Consider the following 23,953-nt stretch of genomic DNA (forward strand, 5'->3'; position numbering starts at 1 on the left):
AAAATGGACGTTCATAAACGTCCACTTGCAGGAAGGGGTTAACTATATAAATAGCAAAAAGGTCAAAAATTCAAGTATTGGCCCTTTAAAAAATGACGAGGAAGAAATTACAGACGGGATCAGGAAAGAGCAAATATATTAAACAAATTCTTCTCCACTGTATTCACCGAGGAAAATGAAATGCCAGGTGAAATACATCGAGATAAGGTAAACTCCCCAGTACAGTACAGTGCCGCCTACAAAAAAATCAAAATAGACAAATCACCAGGTCCAGATGGCATTAACCCCCCTATTCTTAAGGAATTAAGTAATTTAATAGACAGACCCCTATTTTTTATATTCAGGGACTCTATAGTAACAGGGACTGTTCCCCAGGACTGGTGCGTAGCAAATGTGATGCCAATATTTAAAAAGGGGTCCAAAGGTGACCCCAAGAATTATAGACCTGTTAGTTTAACCTCCGTTGTATGTAAATGGTTTGAGGGTTTTCTAAGAGATGCTATTTTGGAGTATCTTGATAAAAATAAATGTATGACTCCATATCAGCATGACTTTATGAGGGATCAGTCCTGTCAAACTAACCTGATCAGCTTTTATGAGGAGGTGAGCTCCAGACTGGACCAGGGGCAATCGCTGGATGTCGTATATCTGGATTTTTCCAAAGCATTTGATACGGTGAGACATAAAAGATTGGTGCATAAAATGAGAAGGATTGGACTGGGGGAAATGTGTGCATGTGGGTAAGTAACTGGCTCGGTGATAGGAAACAGAGGGTGGTTATTAATGGTACTTATTCTGATTGGGTGACTGTTACTAGTGGGGTACCACAGGGGTCAGTCTTGGGTCCTGTTCTATTTAATATATTTATTAATGATCTTGTAGAGGGGTTGAATAGTAAAGTGGCAATCTTTGCAGATTATACTAAACTCTGTAAAGCAGTAAACACAATAGAGGACAGTGCACTGTTACAAATGGATCTGGATATGTTGGAGGTTTGGGCTGGTAAGTGGCAGATGAGGTTCAACACTGATAAATGTAAGGTAATGCACATGGGAAGGAAAAATCCAGACTGGGATTATGTATTAAATGGGAGCACACTTAGGACAACTGATGTGGAAAAAGACTTAGGAGTCTTAGTTATAGTAAATTTAGCTATAGTGACCAGTGTCGGGCAGCTGCTGCCAAGGCAAATAAAATAATGGGGTTCATCAATAGGGGTATAGATGCCCACGACAAGGAAATAATTCTACCGCTGTACAAACCACTAGTCAGACCACACATGGAATACTGTGTACAGTACTGGTTGCCCGTGATACAAGAAAGATATAGTGTACAAGAAAGATATAGTGGAGCTGGAGAGGGTTCAAAGACGGGCAACCAGGGTAATACAGGGAATGGGAGGACTACAGTACCCAGAAAGATTATCAGAATTAGGGTTATTTAGTTTAGAAAAAAGAAGGCTTAGGGGAGACCTAATAACTATGTATAAATATATCAGGGGACCGTACAGAGATCTCTCCCATTATATACCGTATTTATCGGGGTATACCACGCACCGGCCTATAACACGCACCCTCATTTTACCAAGGAAATTTGGGTAAAAAAAGTTTTTTACCCAAATATCCATGGTAAAATGAGGGTGCGTGTGTGCGCGTGTATACCCCGATATACCCCCAGGAAAGGCAGGGGGAGAGAGGCCGTCGCTGCGCGCTTCTCTCCCCCTGCCTTTCCTGGGGTCTAGAGTTCTGCTGTCGGCCCTTCTCACCCCCTGGCTATCGGCGCCGCTGCCCGTTCTGTCCCCCTGACTATCGGTGCCGGCGCCGATAGCCAGGGGGAGAGAAGCGGCGCCGACAGCCAGGGGGAGAGAAGGGGCAGCGGCACCCATTGCCGGCGCCGCTGCCCCGTTGCCTCCCCCCATCCCCGGTGGCATAATTACCTGAGTCGGGTCCGCGCTGCTGCAGGCCTCCGGCGTGCGTCCCCTGCGTCGTTGCTATGCACGGCGCGGCACCATTCAGCGCATAGCAACGACGCCGGGGACGCACGCCGGAGGCCTGCAGCAGCGCGGACCCGACTCAGGTAATTATGCCACCGGGGATGGGGGGAGGCAACGGGGCAGCGGAGCCGGCAATGGGTGCCGCTGCCCCTTCTCTCCCCCGGCGCCGATAGCCAGGGGGTGAGAAGGGCCGACAGCAGCGCTCTAGACCCCAGGGAAGGCAGGGGGAGAGAAGCAGGCAGCGACGGCCTCTCTCCCCCTGCCTTTCCTGGGGGTGTATCGGCGTATAACATGCACACAGACTTTAGGCTAAAAATTTTAGCCTAAAAAGTGCGTGTTATACGCCGATAAATACGGTATTTATACCCAGGACTGTATCTATAACAAGGGGGCATCCTCTACGTTTAGAGGAAAGAAGGTTTCTACACCAGCACAGACAGGGGTTCTTTACTGTAAGAGCAGTGAGACTGTGGAATTCTCTCCCGGAGGAGGTGGTCATGGTTAACTCTGTAATAGAGTTCCTAAGGGGTCTGGATGCATTTTTGTAGAATAATAATATCGCCGGTTAGGTATACTAGATTTATAGGGACAGCATGTTGATCCATAGATTTATTCTGATGCCATATTTGGAGTTGGGAAGGAATTTTTACCTCTAGTATGAGGGTTTTTTGCCTTCCTCTGGATCAACTCAGTAGGGACTCATTAGGGATATAGGTTGAACTTGATGGACCCTTATGAACTATGTAACTTTGCTTCTAGTTTGTGGTCAAACCTTTCTGGTATAGTCGACAACTCATCTTCAGATATAGGAAAATATGCTCAATTCTGTATTTGTCAACAAAAATGCTGAGGTCCAACACAAATTACCATTGCCTTTCAGCTGTAAAATAATTCCCTTATGATTCATGAAAATAATGATTACAGTCTCTCAGTTATTAATAGGAAGCCATAAAGCAATTTACTGACCCTCCGACAGCATGCTGCTTGACTAATGGAGCAGAAAATCTCAATTACAAATTTTGGAAACAAACAAACAGTTTCAAGATGGCGTAAATATTACATCCAACCTCAAGAACACAGTTCAAAATCTTTGTGTCTTAGTAAAATTATAAAGAGTATAAAACAATCAAGTGCACACACATACAATAAATATGTATGCACTATAAAACATATATGCTAGTCTCTACCATGACCATCATAGTCACCACCTAATTAATTACCTAAGTAATCTAAGGCTGTGTTTGGAGATACCAGCAAAGAGATATGCTGATGTATAAAGGGCTGTACTCATTAATGGACTGAATGTGGTTACATACGTTAAAGTGTACCTGTCTTATCACAGAAAATAAAACCATGCTTAAATATGTTACTGGCTAGGTCTTGCAGATTCTATAAAATTATTTTGTATGTGTCTACCTTATGTATTTTGCTCACAAATCTCTGTTCTTCTGCTTACTCATTCTGACATTCCCTGTTTCGGCAGGGGTGTGTCATAGCTAAGCACTGAGCTTGCCCTTGTTCTAAAGATTTCTTAAAACACATTGGAAATTTTATTGGAAGTGACATCCCGTTGCGGTTCTGTCACTTCCCCTTTGTGCATGTGATGAGCACACCTGAACCTCTCTCTTCTTTAGTTTTCTTGAACACTGCAGCACAGAGAAATGACAGAGGCATGGGTGGGGGCAGGGATACAGCCTCGGACCTATTGATACACCCTTGTTTATAAGTTATATATGTGTATTTGAGCCTGAGTCCCAACATATACCATTGTGTAAGGGGGAACATGAGGGTAAAGGGCCAAGCCTTGGTCCCAACATCTAGCGCCCCTGTTCCCTCCCGGCCTCTCTGTGCTGCGGTGTTCAAGAAAACTATAGAATAGAGGTGCAGGGTGATTCCTCCTAAAAGTCCCAAAAGGGACCAATAAAGTGTAAAAAGAGAAAAAAACAAAAAAAACACATTAACCCCTTCCATATTAAAAGTTTAAATCACCCCCTTTTCCCATATAAAAAATATATAAACATAATAAAAATAAAAACTATAAAAATATAACAATGAAACCACACGGTCAATGGCGTACACATAAAAAAATACCAAAGTCCAAATTGCGTATTTTTGGTCACTTTGTATACAATTAAAAAAAGTTTATAAAAAGCAATCAAAAAGTCCCATCAAAACAAAAATGGTACCGATAAAATCACACATCCCTGTATATGGAAAAATAAAAATAAAGTTATAATTGGTCTAATTTTCATGCAAACAGTTATAATTTTTTTACGTAAGTAAAACAAAATCAAAACCTATATAAGTTGGGTATCAATTTAATCGTTTGGACCTACACACACTCAACATACAATGGTTGTCACGGAACCAATTAAGAGTTTTTCATAGAGATATGTACTCAAGATACAATGGTTCCAGGGCTCCAGAACCAATTACCAGTTTTCCATAGACATATGTACTCAACATATGATGGTTTCAACATACAATGGTCCTCCTGGAACCAATTAATATCGTAAGTTGAGGGACCACTGTATGGTAGAAAGGTTAATGTTTTACCAAGATGTACAACATATAAAAAGTTTTTGATTCTGACAGTGCCTATTTATGAAATTAAAGGGGTACTCCGGTGGAAAACATTTTTTTTAAAGGGGTTCTCCGGTGCCAAAGGATAGGGGATAAGATGCCTGATTGCGGGAGTCCCGCCGCTGGGGACCCCCGTGATCTTGCACGCGGCACCCCGTTTATAATCAGTCCCTGGAGCGTGTTCGCTCCGGGTCTGATTACCGGCGACCACAGGGCCGACGGCATGTGACGTCACGCTCCGCCCCTCAATGTAAGCCTATGGGAGGGGGCGTGACAGCTATCACGCCCCCTCCCATAGGCTTGCATTGAGGGGCGGAGCGTGACGTCGCACGGGGGCGGAGGCGTGACGTCACACGCCGTCGGCCCTGTGGTCGCCGGTAATCAGCTTTCAATAAGCCCTAAAATTCAGAAGGCTTGGGGTAGGTGTAGGTTGATATTTTCACTAAACGGTAGTATTCCTTGTTTTCCACTGTGGGATAATATAAACTTCAAAGAATTTTATTTTTATTATTATTATTAATAATAAATTAAGGGACAGCATTTTGACACAAGCATGGGGTTATGTGGGTTGAGCACTTTAAAGAGTTTATTTGATATCAAGAACAACAAATTTTGATGCTGGAACAAATATTTTTTTTTCACTACAAAGTATTCTGCGCACATTTGATGCACAGAACTTCAAGCTGTGTTTAGTTTACATTGAAATCTGCAGCAGAAAATCCTGCGCATCAAATCCTGCACATCAAATCTGCACAGCATACTGTACGTGTGAATAGACATTTAGGATGGAAATTAGGCAAGATGATAACTGCTCAAAATGGTATATGCAAGGGTCAGATTTTTTTCATATGATTTGGAAATGGCCTAAGGATTATGAGAAGGAGTTGGGTTGGAAATTAACAGATTAGGTTAAGAGGTAACATTAAATGTGAACAAAATGTATTCTGGGGGAATTGCCCAAAGTGGATTCTAGAAATAAAAAACTAGTAGAGAAGCTCTTTATTCTGTCTTTTTTTTTTTTTTTTTTTTTTAAAGAGTAAAAAAATAAAAAATAAAAATAAATTTTATATATATATATATATATATATATAAAGCAAAATCATCTGTAGTTGCAGTATCTTGTAATACCTTTTTTATTGGACTACCGTATATCCCGGCGTATAAGACGACTTTTTAACCCCAAATTTTCTTCTGAAAAGTCGGGGGTCGTCTTATACGCCGGGAATTGGGGTCCGGCATAGGAATACTTATGATTATCTTCCCGGCTCCTGTGTGTGGCTGCAGGCGGGGGCTGGCCAGAGAATATACAAACTAATAACTGTACAGTATACTTAAAAACCAGGGTGCCTCCAGCTGTTGTGAAACTACAACTCCCAGCATGCCCGAACCGGCAAAGGCTGTCCGGGCATGCTGGTAGTTGTAGTTTCACAACAGCTGGAGGCACCCTGGTTTTTAGTATACATGAATTCGTTTTTACATGCTCTGGCCGGCACCCGCCTGCAGCCGCACACAGGAGTCGGGAAGATAATCATAAGTATTCCTATGCCGGACATCCCTGTGTCCCGAAAAATCTTTTCGGAACATAAGGATGTCCGCGGGTCACTAACCATTCACCGACCGTGTCCTCCTCCGGTCCTCCTGCGGTATTCCTCCAGTCCTTCTGCACTTCTCCACCTCTCTATGGCTGTACGCACGTGACGTCAGTGACGTCCCGTGCGTACAACCATAGAGGCGCAGGAGGATGAGAGCTGGCGGGGGCCTGGTGAGTGACCGGCGGCGCGTCATCTACAGTGTTCCGATCACCGCTCCTCCGGTCCCGGGACTGCTGCTATGGTCCATAGGCCATACCAGTAGATTGTGACCCCGGGCCGGAGGAGCGGTGACCGGAACACTGTGGGGGCAGTACACAGACATACAGCCTCCAGCCATACACTCTATATGGCTGGAAGTTGTATGTCTGTGGGGGGAGCTGCCTACTATTGTGTGGGGGGGAGCTGCCTACTATTGTGGGGGGGAGCTGCCGACTATTGTGGGGAGGAGCTGCCGACAATTGTGAGGGGGAGCTGCCTACTATTGTGGGGGGGAGCTACCTACTATTGTGGGGGGGAGCTGCCTACTACTGTGGGGGGGGGAGCTGCCTACTATTGTGGGGGAACTGCTGACCTAATGTGTGGGAGCTGCTGACCTAATGTGGGGGTACTGCTGACCTAATGTGGGAGAGCTGCCTACTATTGTGGGGGAACATGCTGCCTACCTAATGTGGGGGAACTATACTGCCTACTTAATATGGGGGGGGGGGGGAGGAACTACAAGGTACTGTACATCACGGTAGGAGGGGTAGTCTTACACGGAAAGTATATCCCAAACTCTATATTATAACTGTAAAAGTTGGGGGGTCGTCTTATACGCCCAGTCGTCTTATACGCCAGCATATACGGTAACAAGATTTTGTAGAGACAAGCTTTCGGGATTCCTCCCTTTATCAAGTCATAAGCATTTCTGAGCTCACAAGGAGAAAACACACGTTCTATCTCACAAAATATGCAGGGGTTAAAACAACATATATGTGGAGAATGGACATTAAGTTGATCCATAAATTGTATAGCTATAGGACGATAGACTACAGATAAGGATGGGGGGGCCTGGAGAGCAAAGGTGTGAATGGTGGTTACGCTGGACAGAGGAGAAAGGACAATTTTACTACAGAACCATAGACTGAAGATAAGACTTAGACAGGAGAGGGGAACAGGGGTGTAATGGTGTCAGAGCAGGGAGAGGGAAGACAGTTTAGCAAAGGCTTATAGGAAATTTTGATAATGGGATAAGAAGCTTAAATCCACATTAAGTCCTCTGTTCTTGGAGTCATAAAGAACTATCATTTGTGCGACGGATGGGAACTTGAATTGTGTAGATAGCTGGATCGGTCTCTGGGTTTTCTGTATACAGATGTCTGTATTGTGTCCTTGTTTATAGTTACAGTGGTGTCCAAAACCTGCATCAACCCGCGCTGTAAACTCTGTCAACACATCTGCACAAATTCTGAGGCCTCCCACAACAACAAGACATACAACATCAAGGGACAATACTCCTGCACCACAGAGAATGTAGTCTACATGATACAATGCACCAAATGTGACCTGGGATGTTACATTGGTGAGACCAGTCAGCCACTCAATACCACAGATTGTCCATCAACAACCATAGAGAAAAGGACTATTGCACCCCAGTTGGACACCATTTCACCCAAACAGGTCACTCCCTACAGGACCTCAAAATCAAGATCCTGAAAGGAAACTTCAAGAACACCCAGGAAAGAAACACATTTGAAGCCAAAATGATAGTTCTTTATGACTCCAAGAACAGAGGACTTAATGTGGATTTAAGCTTCTTATCCCATTATCAAAATTTCCTATAACCTTTGCTAAACTGTCTTCCCTCTCCCTGCTCTGACACCATTACACCCCTGCTCCCCTCTCCTGTCTAAGTCTTATCTTCAGTCTATGGGTCTGTAGTAAAATTGTCCTTTCTCCTCTGTCCAGCGTAACCACCATCCCCCCTCATCCTTATCTGTAGTCTATCGTCCTATAGCTGTACAATTTATGGCCCAACTTAATGTCCATTCTCCACATACGTTGTTTTAACCCCTGCATATTTTGTGAGATAGAACGTGTGTTTTCTCCTTGTGAGCTCAGAAATGCTTATGACTTGATAAAAGGAGGAATCCCGAAAGCTTGTCTCTATAAAATCTTGTTAGTCCAATAAAAAAGGTATTACAAGATACTGCAACTACAGATGATTTAGCTTTTTGCATCACTGGACTAATACGGCTACTCCTAGCGACTCTCTCTCTCTATATATATATATATATATATATATATTAGAAATAAGTGTATATCTAACATTACTTAATTCCCTTAGAATATAGGGAAATGTATGTAATTTAGGCCTGGTGATTTGTCTATTTTAATCTGTGAGTGATGCAGAAAGTGTACAAGAGGGATGTTTTCATTATGTAATCTCTGGCCTTTCATAGCATAGCCACTGCATGCAATGAGTTTTAAACCACAAAAATTGATAATAGCACCTTTATTCTTAGCTGCATCTACAGGGACACTTACTGCAATATTCCAGGTTCACAGTAATGACCTTCACTTGATGGAAGGTCAAAGACTAGGAGCAGGTATAGGAAACCGTCGGCACTGCCAAAGCATCATGGGAGATGTAGTCCCAAACATCTGCAGTGCCAAAGGTTTCCTATGCCTGGACTAGGGGATCCTTAGATCTGCACAGTACAGGGATCTGTCTCATGACTGTAGTTGCTGAGTCTGGTTGAATATTTAATACATAAAGAAAGGCTTATTATAGCATCGGATGGGTATACATAATAACTGTTCCCCAAGGGACTAATCATGGTTGGTGATGGGGCTGTATAAGCAATATACAGTATCTTACTGTGTGCCCATATAGGGGGATATGTTGTAGCCTTTCATTAGAAGTATATGTGGTGTAGAGATGGCCTTATTTTTTATTATTACACAGTACAGTACCTTGAATTAAGTTTTAATTAAACGGCTTAACTGTTTTAATTAAAGGGAATCTTCTCTTACAATAGTTTTGGCAGAGTTTAACACCAATGCTACTTGTTTCAAAGACTATTAACTGATCTGGTGGGCACGTCTGCTGTAGTAAATGGTGTTTTGCAAGTATTGACTACAAAGTCAACTGAGAAGGCAAAACAAGTAAAAAAAAAAAAAAACAGGAATGTTGCTGGTGTAGTGGACTGAGTTACAATTGCTTCCCACAGGACCTCCGATGTTCCTGTTAATGATCAGAATCCCTGTAGGCACGACATACTAAAGAACATTCAGTGTATCTCAAGTGTTTCATAAATGTAGCTACAAACAGAAAAATCGAGCGTGCCGTTAAATATAATGTGTTTTCATGTGTGGCAAAAAGACATGATGAATTTATATTAAATGATTGTACTCCTTATAATCAACAAGAGGCGCCAAGTTTAATTCACATCAATGTATACACAGGGTCAGTAACATCAATGGTTTCTGTTTGGTCAGTAAATCTGCTCTTATGTGTACTAGCTTCTACATCTATGACAAAGATTTATCTTACACCATGTAGTGATCTTTGGGAAGACTGTTTATCTCACTGAAATATGCGTACGTTCTATGACTCACAATTCACAAATATGAAAGCTTCTTCTCTTACAAGACCCATCACCTAATGTACCAGCAGTAGTAATACATTTTCAGTTAGTAGCAATGCTCATCATATAAAGTCAAGACTATAGACTCTCATAGACGAAAGATCAAGCGTTTTCAGCATACACAAATATCTGTAGATAATATAGGAATTTAGATCATCCATGCACAGTAAATAAAGGTCACAATATCTAAATGAAATGAAAACTAAGACTGCACAGGCATTTCAGACACATCCGTGTTATTCCTTCACATATAATAACAGCTCTCGATTCTGCAGTATCTTCAGCAATTCTCTAGAGGAAAACAAAGCTTGTACTGTTTTCCAAAGCACCTCACACGGTTCATGAGCTTTCTACACACTACAGCAACTAAATCTCACTGGTATTCCTACATTATTTATAAATAGCCTGTACAGAAAACAACAATTAGAATTGTAAACTAAAATTCACAATCACATCGTTTTTTTTCAATCTATCCTTATCATAAAGCATACACATAATAAGAATGTATTGCCATGCATACTGATTTCATTTTTCTTAAATGTTCTCTGGATGTGCGCATTATGTCTGATGCATATGGCAGAGCACCACTGGCTGGGAGTATATTGGTGATCGCAAGATAGTAAATAAAGTCCAGGAAACAGGGAAATTCACTGAATCTGTCTCCTTAAAAATGACCACTAAATGGCCAACACTGTATTACAGTTCTCACATTAAGGTGAATGACTAAGGCCCGACGCTAGGGCCGAAAGGCGTCACTCTGTGTCTTTGTCATCCATGTGCTGAAGTTTTACAATAAAGAATCCGTTCCTGTACCTGCGCTGGACATTCCATTTCTTCCTACTGCTGTATCTTAGGCGCTGCCCACGACAGTCCAGGCGCTACGGGTCTGGGAGTGAGCTGGACTTCCTCTCTGTTTAGTTCTTACATTAAGTCATGCCTTTATTTATGCATAGTGAGGTTTTAATCTGCAGAAAAATTTACTTTATTATGGCCAAAAAGTATCAATGTGGGGTGGCCTGGGGTCTGTCTCTTTACTCCGAAGCCCTGCCCACCCTCTAACACAGTTAAATAGCTAAGACAGCAAACAAATACCAGTGACTTATTTAATATTCTTTCCCCAAACGTAATAATTAAGGATCTGGTTGTTTTAAAGGAGTACTCTGTGATTGAAAAAACATATCCAGTATCCTAAGGATAAGTGTCCGATAGTGGGGGACCCCCTGCGATCTCCTGTATGGGACCCTGGCTCTCCTTCTCAATGGTATGTGTAAACCACTGCACAAAGAGATGTTCGCCATGCCCCATCTAAGCAGCTCTATGGAAGAGGTGGAGATTCCAAGTGATTATTATAGCTATTTACTAATATGTGCATTTTACATAAATGTGCCTAAAGTACAAAAGACAGCTTTGTTTATACAGTATAGATTCACTATAAATATCTGTAATTGTCACATACATGTATACAATACAACAGAAAACAAACAAGCAGAATAAAATTGCCTCTGGGGAGTGATATTAACCACTAAGGAGACACTAATGTTAAATGTTAAAGCACAGTAGCTCTTTCTTCCTCAGTTTCTACACAGTGCTGCTTTGCAGACATGTTTGTGAAAATAATGATCTCAGCATCCTCGAAATAAAGTCAAAGACACAGAAAGACCATAATGAGACCTTAACAACATACCTCACCACAGGGTTCCCATTGTACAATATATAAATGCCGGCTTCTTTATTTCCATAGATCTGATTGCTGCGGATGCTGCCTTTCCCGTTGCCTAGGACAACAATGCCAGAGCGGAGGCCACTGTGTATCCTGTTACACTGCCAGTAACATTATGTTCACAGAGAAAGGAAGGTAAAGAAAACACAAAACATTAATAGCGCATGATGCTGAGAATTCAATACCTTTTACTGCTAGAGAATACACTGTACAGTTCACAAGATAATCCATTTCAAGGAGAACATATGATACTTGGTCTTGGTGGCTCTCCTTGTGGCTTTCTGTCTTTCGAGGTGCATTACATTTACCCTGCATTGTGTGGTTCTGGTCACTGTAGTAATCCCCTTTATATTACATTTTAAGTGAGAACAATACTCACTTAGATTTGTTTTGTTTTACTCATATAATAAATATTACCTTTTCCTGAATGTTTACATGTACCTTTAAAGTGTTATCATGGAGAAAAGTTTTTATATTTAATTGTGTTCAGGGTGCAGTGGGGGGAGTATGGGGGGGGGGGGATAAGTATGGTTTTTTTTCTATTTAAAGGGGTATTCCAGGAAAAAACTTTTTTTTATATATCAACTGACTCCAGAAAGTTAAAAAGATTTGTAAATTACTTCTATTAAAAAATCTTAATCCTTTCAGTACTTATGAGCTTCTGAAGTTAAGGTTGTTCTTTTCTGTCTAAGTCCTCTCTGATGACACGTGTCTCGGGAACCGCCCAGTTTAGAAGCAAATCCCCATAGCAAACCTCTTCTAAACTGGGCGGTTCCCGAGACAGGTGTCATCAGAGAGGACTTAGACAGAAAAGAACAACCTTAACTTCAGAAGCTCATAAGTATTGAAAGGATTAAGATTTTTTAATAGAAGTAATTTACAAATCTTTTTAACTTTCTGGAGCCAGTTGATATATAAAAAAAAAGTTTTTTCCTGGATAACCCCTTTAAATAGAAAAAAAACTATATTGATTTGTGATTAATAAAGTGATGTTGGTTACATATTTTTTCTGGGCTAATTTTTTGTAGGTTATACAATTGAGTTTTTGATTAGCCGCTAGGCTTGTAGGTAATATAATTTACAAATCTGTTTAACTTTCTGGAGCCAGTTGATATATAAAAAAAAGTTTTTTCCTTGATAACCCCTTTAAGTGCGTCCTGAGCACAGTTCAATAGAAAAAAAAAACTCCAGAATACCTCTTTAGGACAGGTTCACATGGGGAGCATCTGCAGTGTATTTCACATTGTGGATGTGCCGACGGCAGTCACAGAGGGACTTCAGAGCCAAGTAGCTCTGTGTGTTCACTCATAGAGGCGGATTTCCCGCTGTAGAAATCTGTCACTACAAGCGGACACACAGAACTACCAGGCCACAGCTGGGAGCTTGCTCTTCGGTCCCTCTGTGACTGCCGTAAGACGAATCTGCAGTGTGAAATACCCTGCAGATGTGCCGTGTGACCCTGTCCTTAAAGATTCTCTAACATCAATGCATCAAGAAAATGATCAGTTGACATTGAAAGGAGAGGGGTAATAACATGACCACTTATTCAAGCTCAAAAAGAGTGTTTTACTGTCAGTAAGCACCTGCTTTGATACTACATGCACACTCTATTCATTTTTAAATTTTCAACACAGAATGTTTTCCAGAATTTTTTCAGTAATAACCATTAAAAAGGTTTTACTTCCATTAGAGGTGATTGTGGAGTTCTAACTTCTATGGCTGACCCCCCCCCCCCCCCTCACTATTCCTCAGAATGACTAAGCTGCAGGACATATGAAGTGCTAGACCTGCCATGCAAATTCTAAAATAGAATGGGCTACAAAATTGGTGGAAGGACAAATAATACTAAATACGGTATATACAGTATACCTAAGGCCACAAATACAGCATTAGGACGCTGTACTGGTGCTGCTAAAAGCAACATATGCTTTGTAAGCATTTATATATATGTAGTTTCACATACCAGTATAATAGGATTGGCTCCTTTGCGGATATCCACTCCTGCTTCTGTGTTGGAATGGATGTTGTTGTCCGCTATGAGCCCTCCAGCTGCTAGACGCAGAAAAACTCCTGATGCTTTACAGTGGTGTATGTCATTCTTCAACATAACAATCTGGGAAGGGAAAACCCGGAAGTTCATGCAGTGCTGATCAAACCAAAAACTAGGGTTACACGGTAAAGGTCCTGAAAATCTACTCACATTTTTTCCCCCCCTTAGAAATAACATAGCGACTAAGTTTTGTCTACCATGTAGCCCTAGCCTGAACAATAAGAGCAGCTATAAACCATTCTACTATAGATGTTACATTATTCATTATAATGATGCTTGGCAAATGAGTCTTCAAAAAGTCGACAACATCTTTTCTGGACAAAGGATTACAGTTTATATCTATAATGAATCTACATAAAAAGTTGAATAGCTTTGTTAAAGGAAAACGGTCACCCATTTACCCCGCTCTCTGACTAATATACATACCTGCAGTCCAGCGCCCGGGTCCTCTGAAGATCCTCTTCTGTCTTCTCGGGCGCCGGACTGCAGGTATGTATATTAGTCAGAGAGCACACATCAGTCTCCTGTTCCTCCCCACTATAACCCGGTGTATTGGGTTTAGTGTGGGTGAACGGGTGTGTATTCCTTCTTTACAGAAGTGATTCCTAAATAAAACTTAAAAAGGTGTAAAGCTGTAAACATAAAGGAGAATAAAAATAAGTATGAAAGCCCATTTAGTGTACAGAGGAAAGCTAAACCAGGAAGACACTGGACACTGCAGACTCTGTACCAGCTGTTCTAGTCTAGCCAATCAGATTTACTACACTAATTGCACAAAAATTGATGAAAATCTTGGCTTAATAAATCCTGCATGCCAGGTCACCACGGCAACTAAAAACTTCATGGTGGTGCCCAGGTTTTTGTCAGTCCCGTCCATCCCAAAAAAAAATAATACTGTTTTACTACCTCTACCTCTGTTCCTGCGCTTATCCCCTTTCTGCCTGCGGTCAGTGTGTTACAGCAGCAGCAGACGTCAGCTGACCATTACAGCCAATTAGTGACCAGAGTATGGAATGTTATGGCGAGGCTGCTGATTGGCTGCAGTCGTCATGTGACACCAGAACGCCAACTGAACACATCCGCTGCTGTACACTTGAGTGCTGACACAGGGAGGAGATAAGGGGAGATGAATACCAAACACAGGGGGACATGAGGAGACACTAATGACGGACACATAGGGAGAGATGAGGGAACAGTAATGACTGTGACACACAGGAGAAAAATTAGGGGACACTATTGGCTGTTGCACAGAGGGAGATAAGGAGACAGTAATCACTGTGACAAAGGGAGGGATGAGGGGGAACACTTATTCATCATATATAGTCATGTTATTTGACGTGTGGCATCCTGGCACCTAGATTCTTAAAAAATGTGGCGAGCCCTGATATAAATACACAAAAGCTATGCAAGGTGTACATTTTCTACTGGAATAATGACAGCCAGTACGTGACAAACTTATTAAAAGGCAGTGGATTCTTTGCCACATACTTTTCTGTATTACTTTCCCTGGAGACCGACATATAGGATGCCTGTTTTTAGTGGATTTCCCCCATAAGCTTCATGTCTGTAACTGGCTTTAGTTGCTGAATACTTTTTAAAAGTATGCTAAAGCACCTTTCATATAATATGTTAGTTAAGTCTACACTGGTGTTTATTTCTGATAACTTACCTTGCTATTTTGAATGCACCTTACTGCATAGGTCAAGTCCCTGAATATACAACCTTCTAGTCTTGCTTGTCCTTGTGAGCAAATGAAGACGCCACCCTTGCCATCTCTGAAAAGGCACTTCCATACAAGACATCCTTGAATTGAGTTGGCAACAGATTGCAATTCCTTGTCCCTTTGTAACTCTTGTTGCAAACTTTTCAAAGCCATGTCACTCTGTAAAGCGAGGAGCCCATTAGTCTGTGGCCTGCAGTGTATAGATTTAGCTAGCATGTGACTCAGTCCATGAGAATGATATGATAATTTGTACACCGACTGGTCATCATCTTCGTTCTCACTGACCGTGCTCAGTTCACTGTCACTATAATCTGTATCCAGAGTCGTGGCCTCCCCATCTTTACCCATGTAAAAGTTTCCATTCAGTTCATTCTCTTTGTCAGTAGTGTTATCCTCCGCTATCTGGGATTTGGATTGAGGATGTGAATGGCTTTGATCTCCATTAACTAAGATCTCACATGTCCTCATATTTGCACTAGGTAACCCAGTAGCTGATAAATCTGTATTCCCAGACAAAGAAGGCTCTGAAGCGGTGTACAGCAAGGTCCGTGATTTAGTAGAGGATGAGAGATGCTTACAAGCCCAATTTTTGTCAGAAGTGGGTGAGCCCTCCACAGTCACCGAGGCATTTTCACTGTTAACAAATTCACAGTTCTCCAGCACACTGAGGGCCACATTGTGGAAATGTATGCTAGACTGGTTAAAAGTGCAAAATTTTATCTGGCACATCCCAGGCGCGTGGATCTGTAACTGCCCATTCTCAAAGTTGCAGTTGTCAAACTGGACGTAACCAATGGATGTCTAGCAAATAAAAAGAAAAAAGGTAACAAATCTTGATTTTCTACCTTATAATGTATCTTTTTTTTTACTTTGTTAAACATTATGCAGTAAATAAGTGTACACAGCACTTCAAAGTTATTAATATATTGCCAATAAACAAAAATTGTATTAACCAGTTTAGGACCAAGGACGTTCTGGAACGTCCCCGCACCCTGGGCTTTAAGAACATCCTGGTGTTTCTCTGGTCTCTGCCACATGCCGGGCAGAGATTGGAACGGCATTCCTGCTGAAATGCCGAGGGGGGGGAGTCCCGGGACCCCCCCATGTCAGCGATCGCAGAAAATTGCATGTCAATTCAGACATGCGATTTTCTCCTATTCCGGGCTGATCGGGTCTCTGGTGACCCGATCACCCGGAAAATTGTGATGATCTGACCTGTCAGTGGCAGCCCAGATAATCCTGAAGGGTAGGAGTGAAGTCGCAATGCTGCGATTTCCTCCTATCCCCTGCCATTGGTCAGAATTGATTCTGACCAATGGCAGAGCAGGACAGTGGGTTGCCATGGCAACCCCCCGTTCTGGCCACCCCTGGATGTCGAGGGGATCGTGGGAAGAAGATGGAGGTTGGTACCTGCAGGAGAGGATGCCTGGAGACCCCGATCGTTGCTGGAGACTGCTGGATCCTGGGTCAGGTAGGGAAACTACTGTGGGGGAGGGGGGGAATTGAAAGTGAAAGTAAAGTGATCTTTACTGTGGCAACCACTAGGAAGGCCAAACTGCAACTCCCAGCATGCCCAGACAGCCAGAGGCTGTCTGGGCATGCTGGGAGTTGTAGTTTTGCAACATCTGGAGGGTCACAGTTTGGAGACCACTGTTACAGTGGTGCCCAAACGGTAGCCCTCCAGATGTTGCCAAACTACAACTCTAAGCATGCATGGACTGCCCAGGCATGCTGGGAGTTGTAGTTCTGTAACATCTGTCCCTTCAGATTTAGCAATTTTCATGAATTTTTTGAAAATTGCTGCTTTACTTTGAAACCTCTAATTTTTTCAAAAAGCAAAAATATGTCCATTTTATGATGCCAACATAAAGTGGACATATTATATTTGTGAATAAAAATATAATTTATTGGGAATATCCATTTTCCTTACAAGAAGAGAGCTTCAAAGTTTGCATGAAATTTGGGGATTTTTCACCAAAAAAGGATGCAAGTAACGCCGAAAATTTACCACCAAAATAAAATAGAATATGTCACGAAAAAAAACAATCTCTGAATCAGAATGATAACTAAAAACATTCCAGAGTTATTAATGCTTAAAGTGACAGTGGTCAGATGTTCAAAAAACGCTCTGGTCCTAAGGTGTAAAATGGCCTGGTTATTAAGGGGTTAAAAAGGTATTACCCACCTGGACATTTATAAAGGTCTGATGAGTCCAGGTCCTCCACCCCCTGCCCCGACCCTGTCTGGTTGCTTGAAGCAGACAGAGGTGGTGTAGGTTGGGCTAAAGGGTGTTCCAGAAACAGCATAGCACAGAAAGCTATAATGTGTCTACTGAAGTTACGTAAAGTGAGTAAAACAGCCTGTTCACCATCCTGGCCACCTCTGCAAGCAGGCCAGACAGGATCGGAGAAGGCCCCATTCTCAAAACAGTGGTCCCCTTTTTGAGGTGGCGCCCACATTATTGAGACTGTAGATATGCAATAAAAGTCCAGATGGGAATACACCTTTAAGGGGTTGATCACACTAGTCTGAGACAGCAATCTTCTCTTCCACTTTATCAAAAGTTGCAACGGATTACAGTATTAGGGGAAAGGGACTGATTTTGGAAATACTTTATTACACAAGACTCCTGCATCTATATAAAAACACCAGTAGACGCCAATACTGATCAGTTCTTAATGGTAGGAAAAGAAGCCAGTTAAACTTCTTTTCCCCTTGAAAGCAGGGGAACCTTCTCTATTACATCCATATGTCCTGAAGCAGAACTTAAAAATATCTTCTAGAAAACTGATTTATATACAGACACAAATGTATAGAATATTGTAGGGAACCTTTACATGTTAGACTGTGCCAGGGGCATAACTATAGGAGGTGCAGAGGTAGCAGTCACACCAAGGCCCTGATGTCTAAATGGGCCTGAAGGCACATCTGGCCCATAAGAAAACATCATTATTATAATTGGCACATTATAGTCATGGGGTCCCTTTACATATTTTGCATTGGGGCCCAGAGAGCTGCTGTCAGTGTTTTCTACAGAATGCATTTTTAAGGCATATTAAAAATAAAAACCTTCAACGGGTGGGGTTGATTAATAAAGGCATCTGAAAGCGAATAAGCCAAAACATGGTCTAATATTAATTAAGTTTTTGTACATGAAAATGAGTTTATCTTTCAGAATCAAACACAGGATTAACTCCTTATGGACGGATCCCATATTGACCTTAACCCCTTAAGGACCAAGCGTTTTTCTGTTTTTGCATTTACATTTTTTCCTCCTTACCTTTTAAAAATCATAACCCTTTCAATTTCGCACCTAAAAATCCATATGAGAGCTTATTTTTTGCACCACCAATTCTACTTTGCAGTGACATCAGTCATTTTACCCAAAAATCTATGGCGAAATGGGAGAAAAAATAATTGTGCTACAAAATTGAAGAAAAAACACCATTTTGTAAATTTTGGGGGCTTCCGTTTCTATACAGTACATTTTTCGTTAAAAATAACACCTTATCTTTATTCTGTAGGTCCATACGATTAAAATGATACCCTACTGTATATACTGGTGGCAGTCTCTCAGATAGGTTTACTCTTAGCAATGGCACTAGACAAGGGTGCCCCCTGTCCCCCTTGATTTTTACCCTGATTATGGAGGCCTTTGCTCAACACATTAGAGAATCGCACCACATTAAGGGCATCCAGATAGGGTCAGTTGAACATCGTATCGGCCTATTCGCCGACGACGTGTTGCTCTGCCTCTCCGATCCACAGGTTTCCTTGGCCTCGGTGATGCGGATCATACATGACTTTAGCTCGGTGAGCTACTATAAGATCAACCCAACCAAGTCTAACGTCCTTCCTCTCAACATTCCACCCGACTTGCAATGGATCTTGCAGGCCAGGTTTCCCTTTGTGTGGGCGACAGAACATATCTCGTACCTTGGTGTCTCCCTAACGGCACTGCCTGCAAAGATGGTGGCCGTTAATTTTGCTACATTGCGGGCCCATTTACTCTCAGAAACTGACCACTATTCCCTGCTCCCGGTCTCGTGGGTGGGTCGGGTTGCGGCAGCCAAGATGTTACTTCTCCCCAAAATATTGTATTTCTTTAGGAATATTCCACTCTTAATCCCGGCCAGGTACGTAGCTCAATTACAACAACTCCTCCTGCGCTTTATCTGGGCGGGTGGGAGTCATAGGGTTAGTGCCCATTTGCTTTATAGACCAGTACGGGAGGGAGGCATGGGAGTACCGGATTTAAAAGTCTATTACTTAGCAGTCCTTTTAGACCAACTGAAAAGGTGGTGGTGGCAGAGGGACTCTCCTCACTGGGTGAACATTGAAGCAACCCTGCTAGGTGTTCCTTCCCTACAATACTTCCTGTGGTCTATACGCTTTTCCCCTTCCTCTGCACCCTGTTCTGTCTACTCTTCTATTGCGGCGGCTGTGTGACTGTGGGGTAGGACGGAGGCAATCAGACAACTCTGCCCTAACAGATTGACTGATATCCCGATGGGGGCTGTTAGCGAACATTTGATGGACATTGATTTCCGACCTTGGATTTCGGCTGGTATATTAAGGGTGGGGGACATATGGGGCGTGGAGGGTCTTAGACCCTTTGGAGACATTGTGTCCTCCTTCCACATTTCTAACAAGGACTTCTATAAGTACTTGCGCCTCAGGCACTTCCTACTAGGGATCGACCGATTATCGGTATGGCCGATATTATCGGCCGATAATCACGATTTTGGGCATTATCGGTATCGGCAATTATCTTGCCGATAAGCCGATAATGCCCCGCCCCCACCGCACCGCGACCCCCTCGACCCGACCCACCGCACCGCGTCGCACCCCCCCCACCGTGATGCTAGGCGGTATACCGGTATGGATTTTTTTCCCATACCGCTATACCGGTCAGGCCCCTCCCCCACCCTCCGAGTCAATAAAAAAATTAAACTTACCCGTAATGGGGGTGGTCCAGGCCATCCTTCCTTCATGTAGTGTCCGGGGGAGTTCCGGGTGGAGGGTGGTCCGGTCCGGGCTGTCCTTCTTCTCCCATGGTCTTCTTCTCCACTACGGGCAGGCTCCGGCCTAGTACGCTGCATAGACGCCGCTACGCCGTGACGTCAGGTGCGCCGCTGCGCACGGGCGTCACTGCGCAGCGGCGTCTATGCAGCGTACTAGGCCGGAGCCTGCCCGGAATGCAGAAGATGACCGCCGGAGAAGAAGGACAGCCCGGACCGGACCACCCTCCACCCGGAACGCCCCCGGACACTACATGAATGATGGATGGATGGCCCGGAGCACCCTGGCAGGTAGGGGGAAAGACGCGCGTGGTGACGGTCTATGGCCCCGCAAAAGCCACTGCAGATCATTGATTTAAAGCGCCCGCTTTAAATCAATGATCTGCAGCGGTGTCGCAGGGGGTTAAATAGCCGATAACTTATACCGGAATATCGGTATAAGTTATCGGCTATCGGCCCTAACCTGCACCGATTATCGGTATCGGCCCTAAAAAAACAATATCGGTCGATCCCTACTTCCTACACTCTCTTTCATGGCCTGTTGCCGTACCCCGCACCCCTTATGAAACTTACTTTTCATCTGAAGGGAATACAACTAGAGGTATTTCTATATCCTACTCTGCGCTGTTGGGCCTCCCCGCTCAGAGGCGTTATCTATTTCAGGATCGCTGGGAGGGAGACTTGGCACTTACCTTCACTGACGAGCAGTGGAACTTTGTGTTCGACTTGCCTAGGCGACACTCGAGGTGTGCTAATCATCTTGAGGTTTCCAGAAAACTACTTTACAGGTGGTACTACACCCCTGTGCGCCTATCTAGAATATATCCCTCGGCTTCTCCGGTGTGCTGGAGGTGCCTAAGGGAACCCGGCACCCTCCTACATATTTGGTGGACCTGTGACAAAATTTGTCCCCTCTGGACCGACCTCAAAAAGTTATTAGATGGATTGCCTGATTGCCCATTCCCTTGGGGTCCAGAGGTGGCGTTGCTATTCTTGACCAGCTGCCTATGGGCTCGATATTTATATTATTCCATGTACTGATAGTGTTCCGAACAGCTATTGCCCGCAATTGGAAATCTACTGGAGTGCCAAGTCTCCCTGCCACGCTGGCAGTGGTCCATCATAATCTCACCCTAGAATGTATGATAGCTAAGAGAAATGGGGGTAGGAATCGCCTGGAACTAGTACAACGCTGGTTGGCGGCGATTGATTCCCTGCCATCAGAGATAGGGACTGGGTCTCCGCTTTCTGCTGCCAATTAACTCCCACTCCGTCTGTTTGGAGGTGTCGTGTATTAGGGTTTACGACTGATGTCTTTAAATGTTGTTCCCTTATCATGTACTACTTATTAGCATCCTTAGGGACTAATTTACTTTGTTTTGTTTATGTTTCTTGTTGGCCTCCTTTTGGTGGCTTGCCTGTATTATCTTGAAAATCCTAAATAAAGTTTTTAAAAAAAATAAAATGATACCCTACTTATATAGGTTTGATTTTGTCGTACTTTTGGAAAAAATCATGACTACATGCACGAAAATTAATACATTTAAACATTTCTCCTCTTCTGACCCCTATAACTTTTTTATTGTTCCACGTACTGGGTGGTATGAGGGCCCTTTTTTTTTTTTTTTTTTTTTTGCGCCGTGATCTGAAGTTTAAATCAGTACCATTTTTGTTTTGATTTTTTGATCGCTTTTAATTCCTTTTTTATGGTATAAAAAGTGACCAAAAAATACGCAATTTTGGACTTTGGAATTTTTTGCGCATACGCCATTGACCGTGCGGTTTAATATACAATATATTTTTATAGTTCAGACATTTATACCACGTTTATTTTTATTATGATATTATGATACTATGTATTACATTTTTATTATGTCTATTATGAAAATAGACATACCAAATAAATTATATATTGATTCACATATACAATATGTCTACTTTATGTTGGCATCATAAAGTTGACATGTTTTTACTTTTTGAAGACGTTAGAGGGCTTCAAAGTTTTGCATTAATTTTCCAATTTTTCAAGAAAATCTATAATTTTTAAGGGACCAGTTCAGTTTAGAAGTGAATTTGAGGGTCTATGTTAGAAATACCCCATAAAGGGACCCTATTATGAAAACTGCACCCCTTAAAGTATTCAAAATGACAATCAGGAAGTTTGTTAACCCTTTAGGTGTTTCACAGGAATAGCAGCAAAGTGGAGGAGAAAACTTATCTCAATTTTTTTTACACCAACATGTTCTTGTATCCCCCTTTTTTTTTTTTTTTTCCCTTTTTACAAGGGGTAAAAGGAGAAAAAGCTCCCCCAAAATTGTAACCCAATTACTCTCAATTAAGAAATTACCTCATATGTGGATGTAATGTGCTTTGTGAGTGCACTAGGGGGTCCAGAAGAGAAGGAGCGACAATGGGCTTTATCTCTATGGGAGAGCCGTTCGGGTATCTTCGGCTCTCCCATAGAGATATATGGAGGGGGTGTGGTGGCCCTCAGTTCCGGCGGGGGTTGTGACGCTCCACTCTGTGGGAGAGTCGGGGCTCCCTGCAGGAGATCGCGGGGGGTCACAGCGCTCGGACCCCCACGATCTAAAACTTACATTTTTCTGTACTTATTGGCATGGGACTTCTCCTTTAACACCGCACAGGTGCTTGACCAAGGTAATAGGAGAAAATGCACACCAAAATTTCTAACCCCATTTATTCGGAGTATGGAAATACCCCATATGTGGATGTAAAGTGCCCTGTGGGTACACTACAAGGTTAAGAAGAGCTTGGGCTTTTGGAGAGAGAATTTGGCTGGAATTGAAGTTGGGGGCCATGTGTGTTTACAGAGCTCCCATGGTGCCAGAACAGTGGACCCCCCACATGTGCCATCTTTTTGGAAACTACACCCCTCATAGAATGTAATAAGAGATACAGTGAGTATTTACAACTCACAGGTGTTTGGAATGGTGGGCCGTAAAAATGAAAAATTAGATTTTTTTTTTTCACTCAAATGCTGGTGTTAACCCAAATTTTTCATTTTCACGAGGGATAATAGGAGAAAATGCCCCCCAAAATTTGTAGCCCAATTTCTCCTAAATAAGGAAATACCACATATGTAGATGTAACGTGCTGTGCGAGTGCACAACAGAGCTCAGGAGTGAGAGCGCACTGAGCACATTTAAAGCCCTAAGGTGGTGATTTGCACAGCACTAGCAGTTCTGACATAAAATAAAAAATTAAAAACAGCAAGTGACCTCAATTTTAAAATTACACCCCTCAAGGAATGTAACAAGGGGTACAGTGAGTATTTACACCTCACAGGTGTTTGGAACAGTGGGCTGTAAAAATGAAAAATTGGATTTGACAATAAAATGCTCGTGTTACCCCAAAGTTTTCATTTTCACAAGGGGGTAAGGGGAAAAATTGGATTACAAATTTTGGAGGGTTTTTTCTCCTGAGAATGGAAATACATCCACATATGGGGTTACGTACTGTGTGGACACACAACAGGGCTCAAGAGTCATAGAGCTATGTCATATTCATCTGGGGGCCTGGCTACCTTCTGGGGAGCCCTACCTAATGGGGGATATCTATCTGGGGCTCTGTCTGCAATACTGAGGGAGCCCACCTGTCCTACCAACTGGGGTGGGGGGCATA

General features: G+C 42.7%; 1 protein-coding gene across 4 annotated transcripts in view; it reads right to left on the reverse strand.

Moving 5' to 3' along the window:
• Positions 1-23,953, reverse strand: part of FBXO10 (F-box protein 10) — an 85,202-nt gene that overhangs the window by 43,104 nt on the left and 18,145 nt on the right. For all 4 annotated transcript variants that reach the window (XM_056518311.1, XM_056518312.1, XM_056518313.1 and 1 more), the window contains exons 4-6: positions 15,237-16,091; positions 13,481-13,630; positions 11,482-11,618 (exon numbers count right to left, since the gene is read on the reverse strand). In XM_056518311.1, the coding sequence (XP_056374286.1) occupies positions 11,482-11,618; positions 13,481-13,630; positions 15,237-16,091 (1,142 nt within the window). The remainder of the gene's footprint in view (positions 1-11,481; positions 11,619-13,480; positions 13,631-15,236; positions 16,092-23,953) is intronic.

Source organism: Hyla sarda, chromosome 1, assembly GCF_029499605.1.
Source record: "Hyla sarda isolate aHylSar1 chromosome 1, aHylSar1.hap1, whole genome shotgun sequence".
Taxonomy (NCBI): domain Eukaryota; kingdom Metazoa; phylum Chordata; class Amphibia; order Anura; family Hylidae; genus Hyla; species Hyla sarda.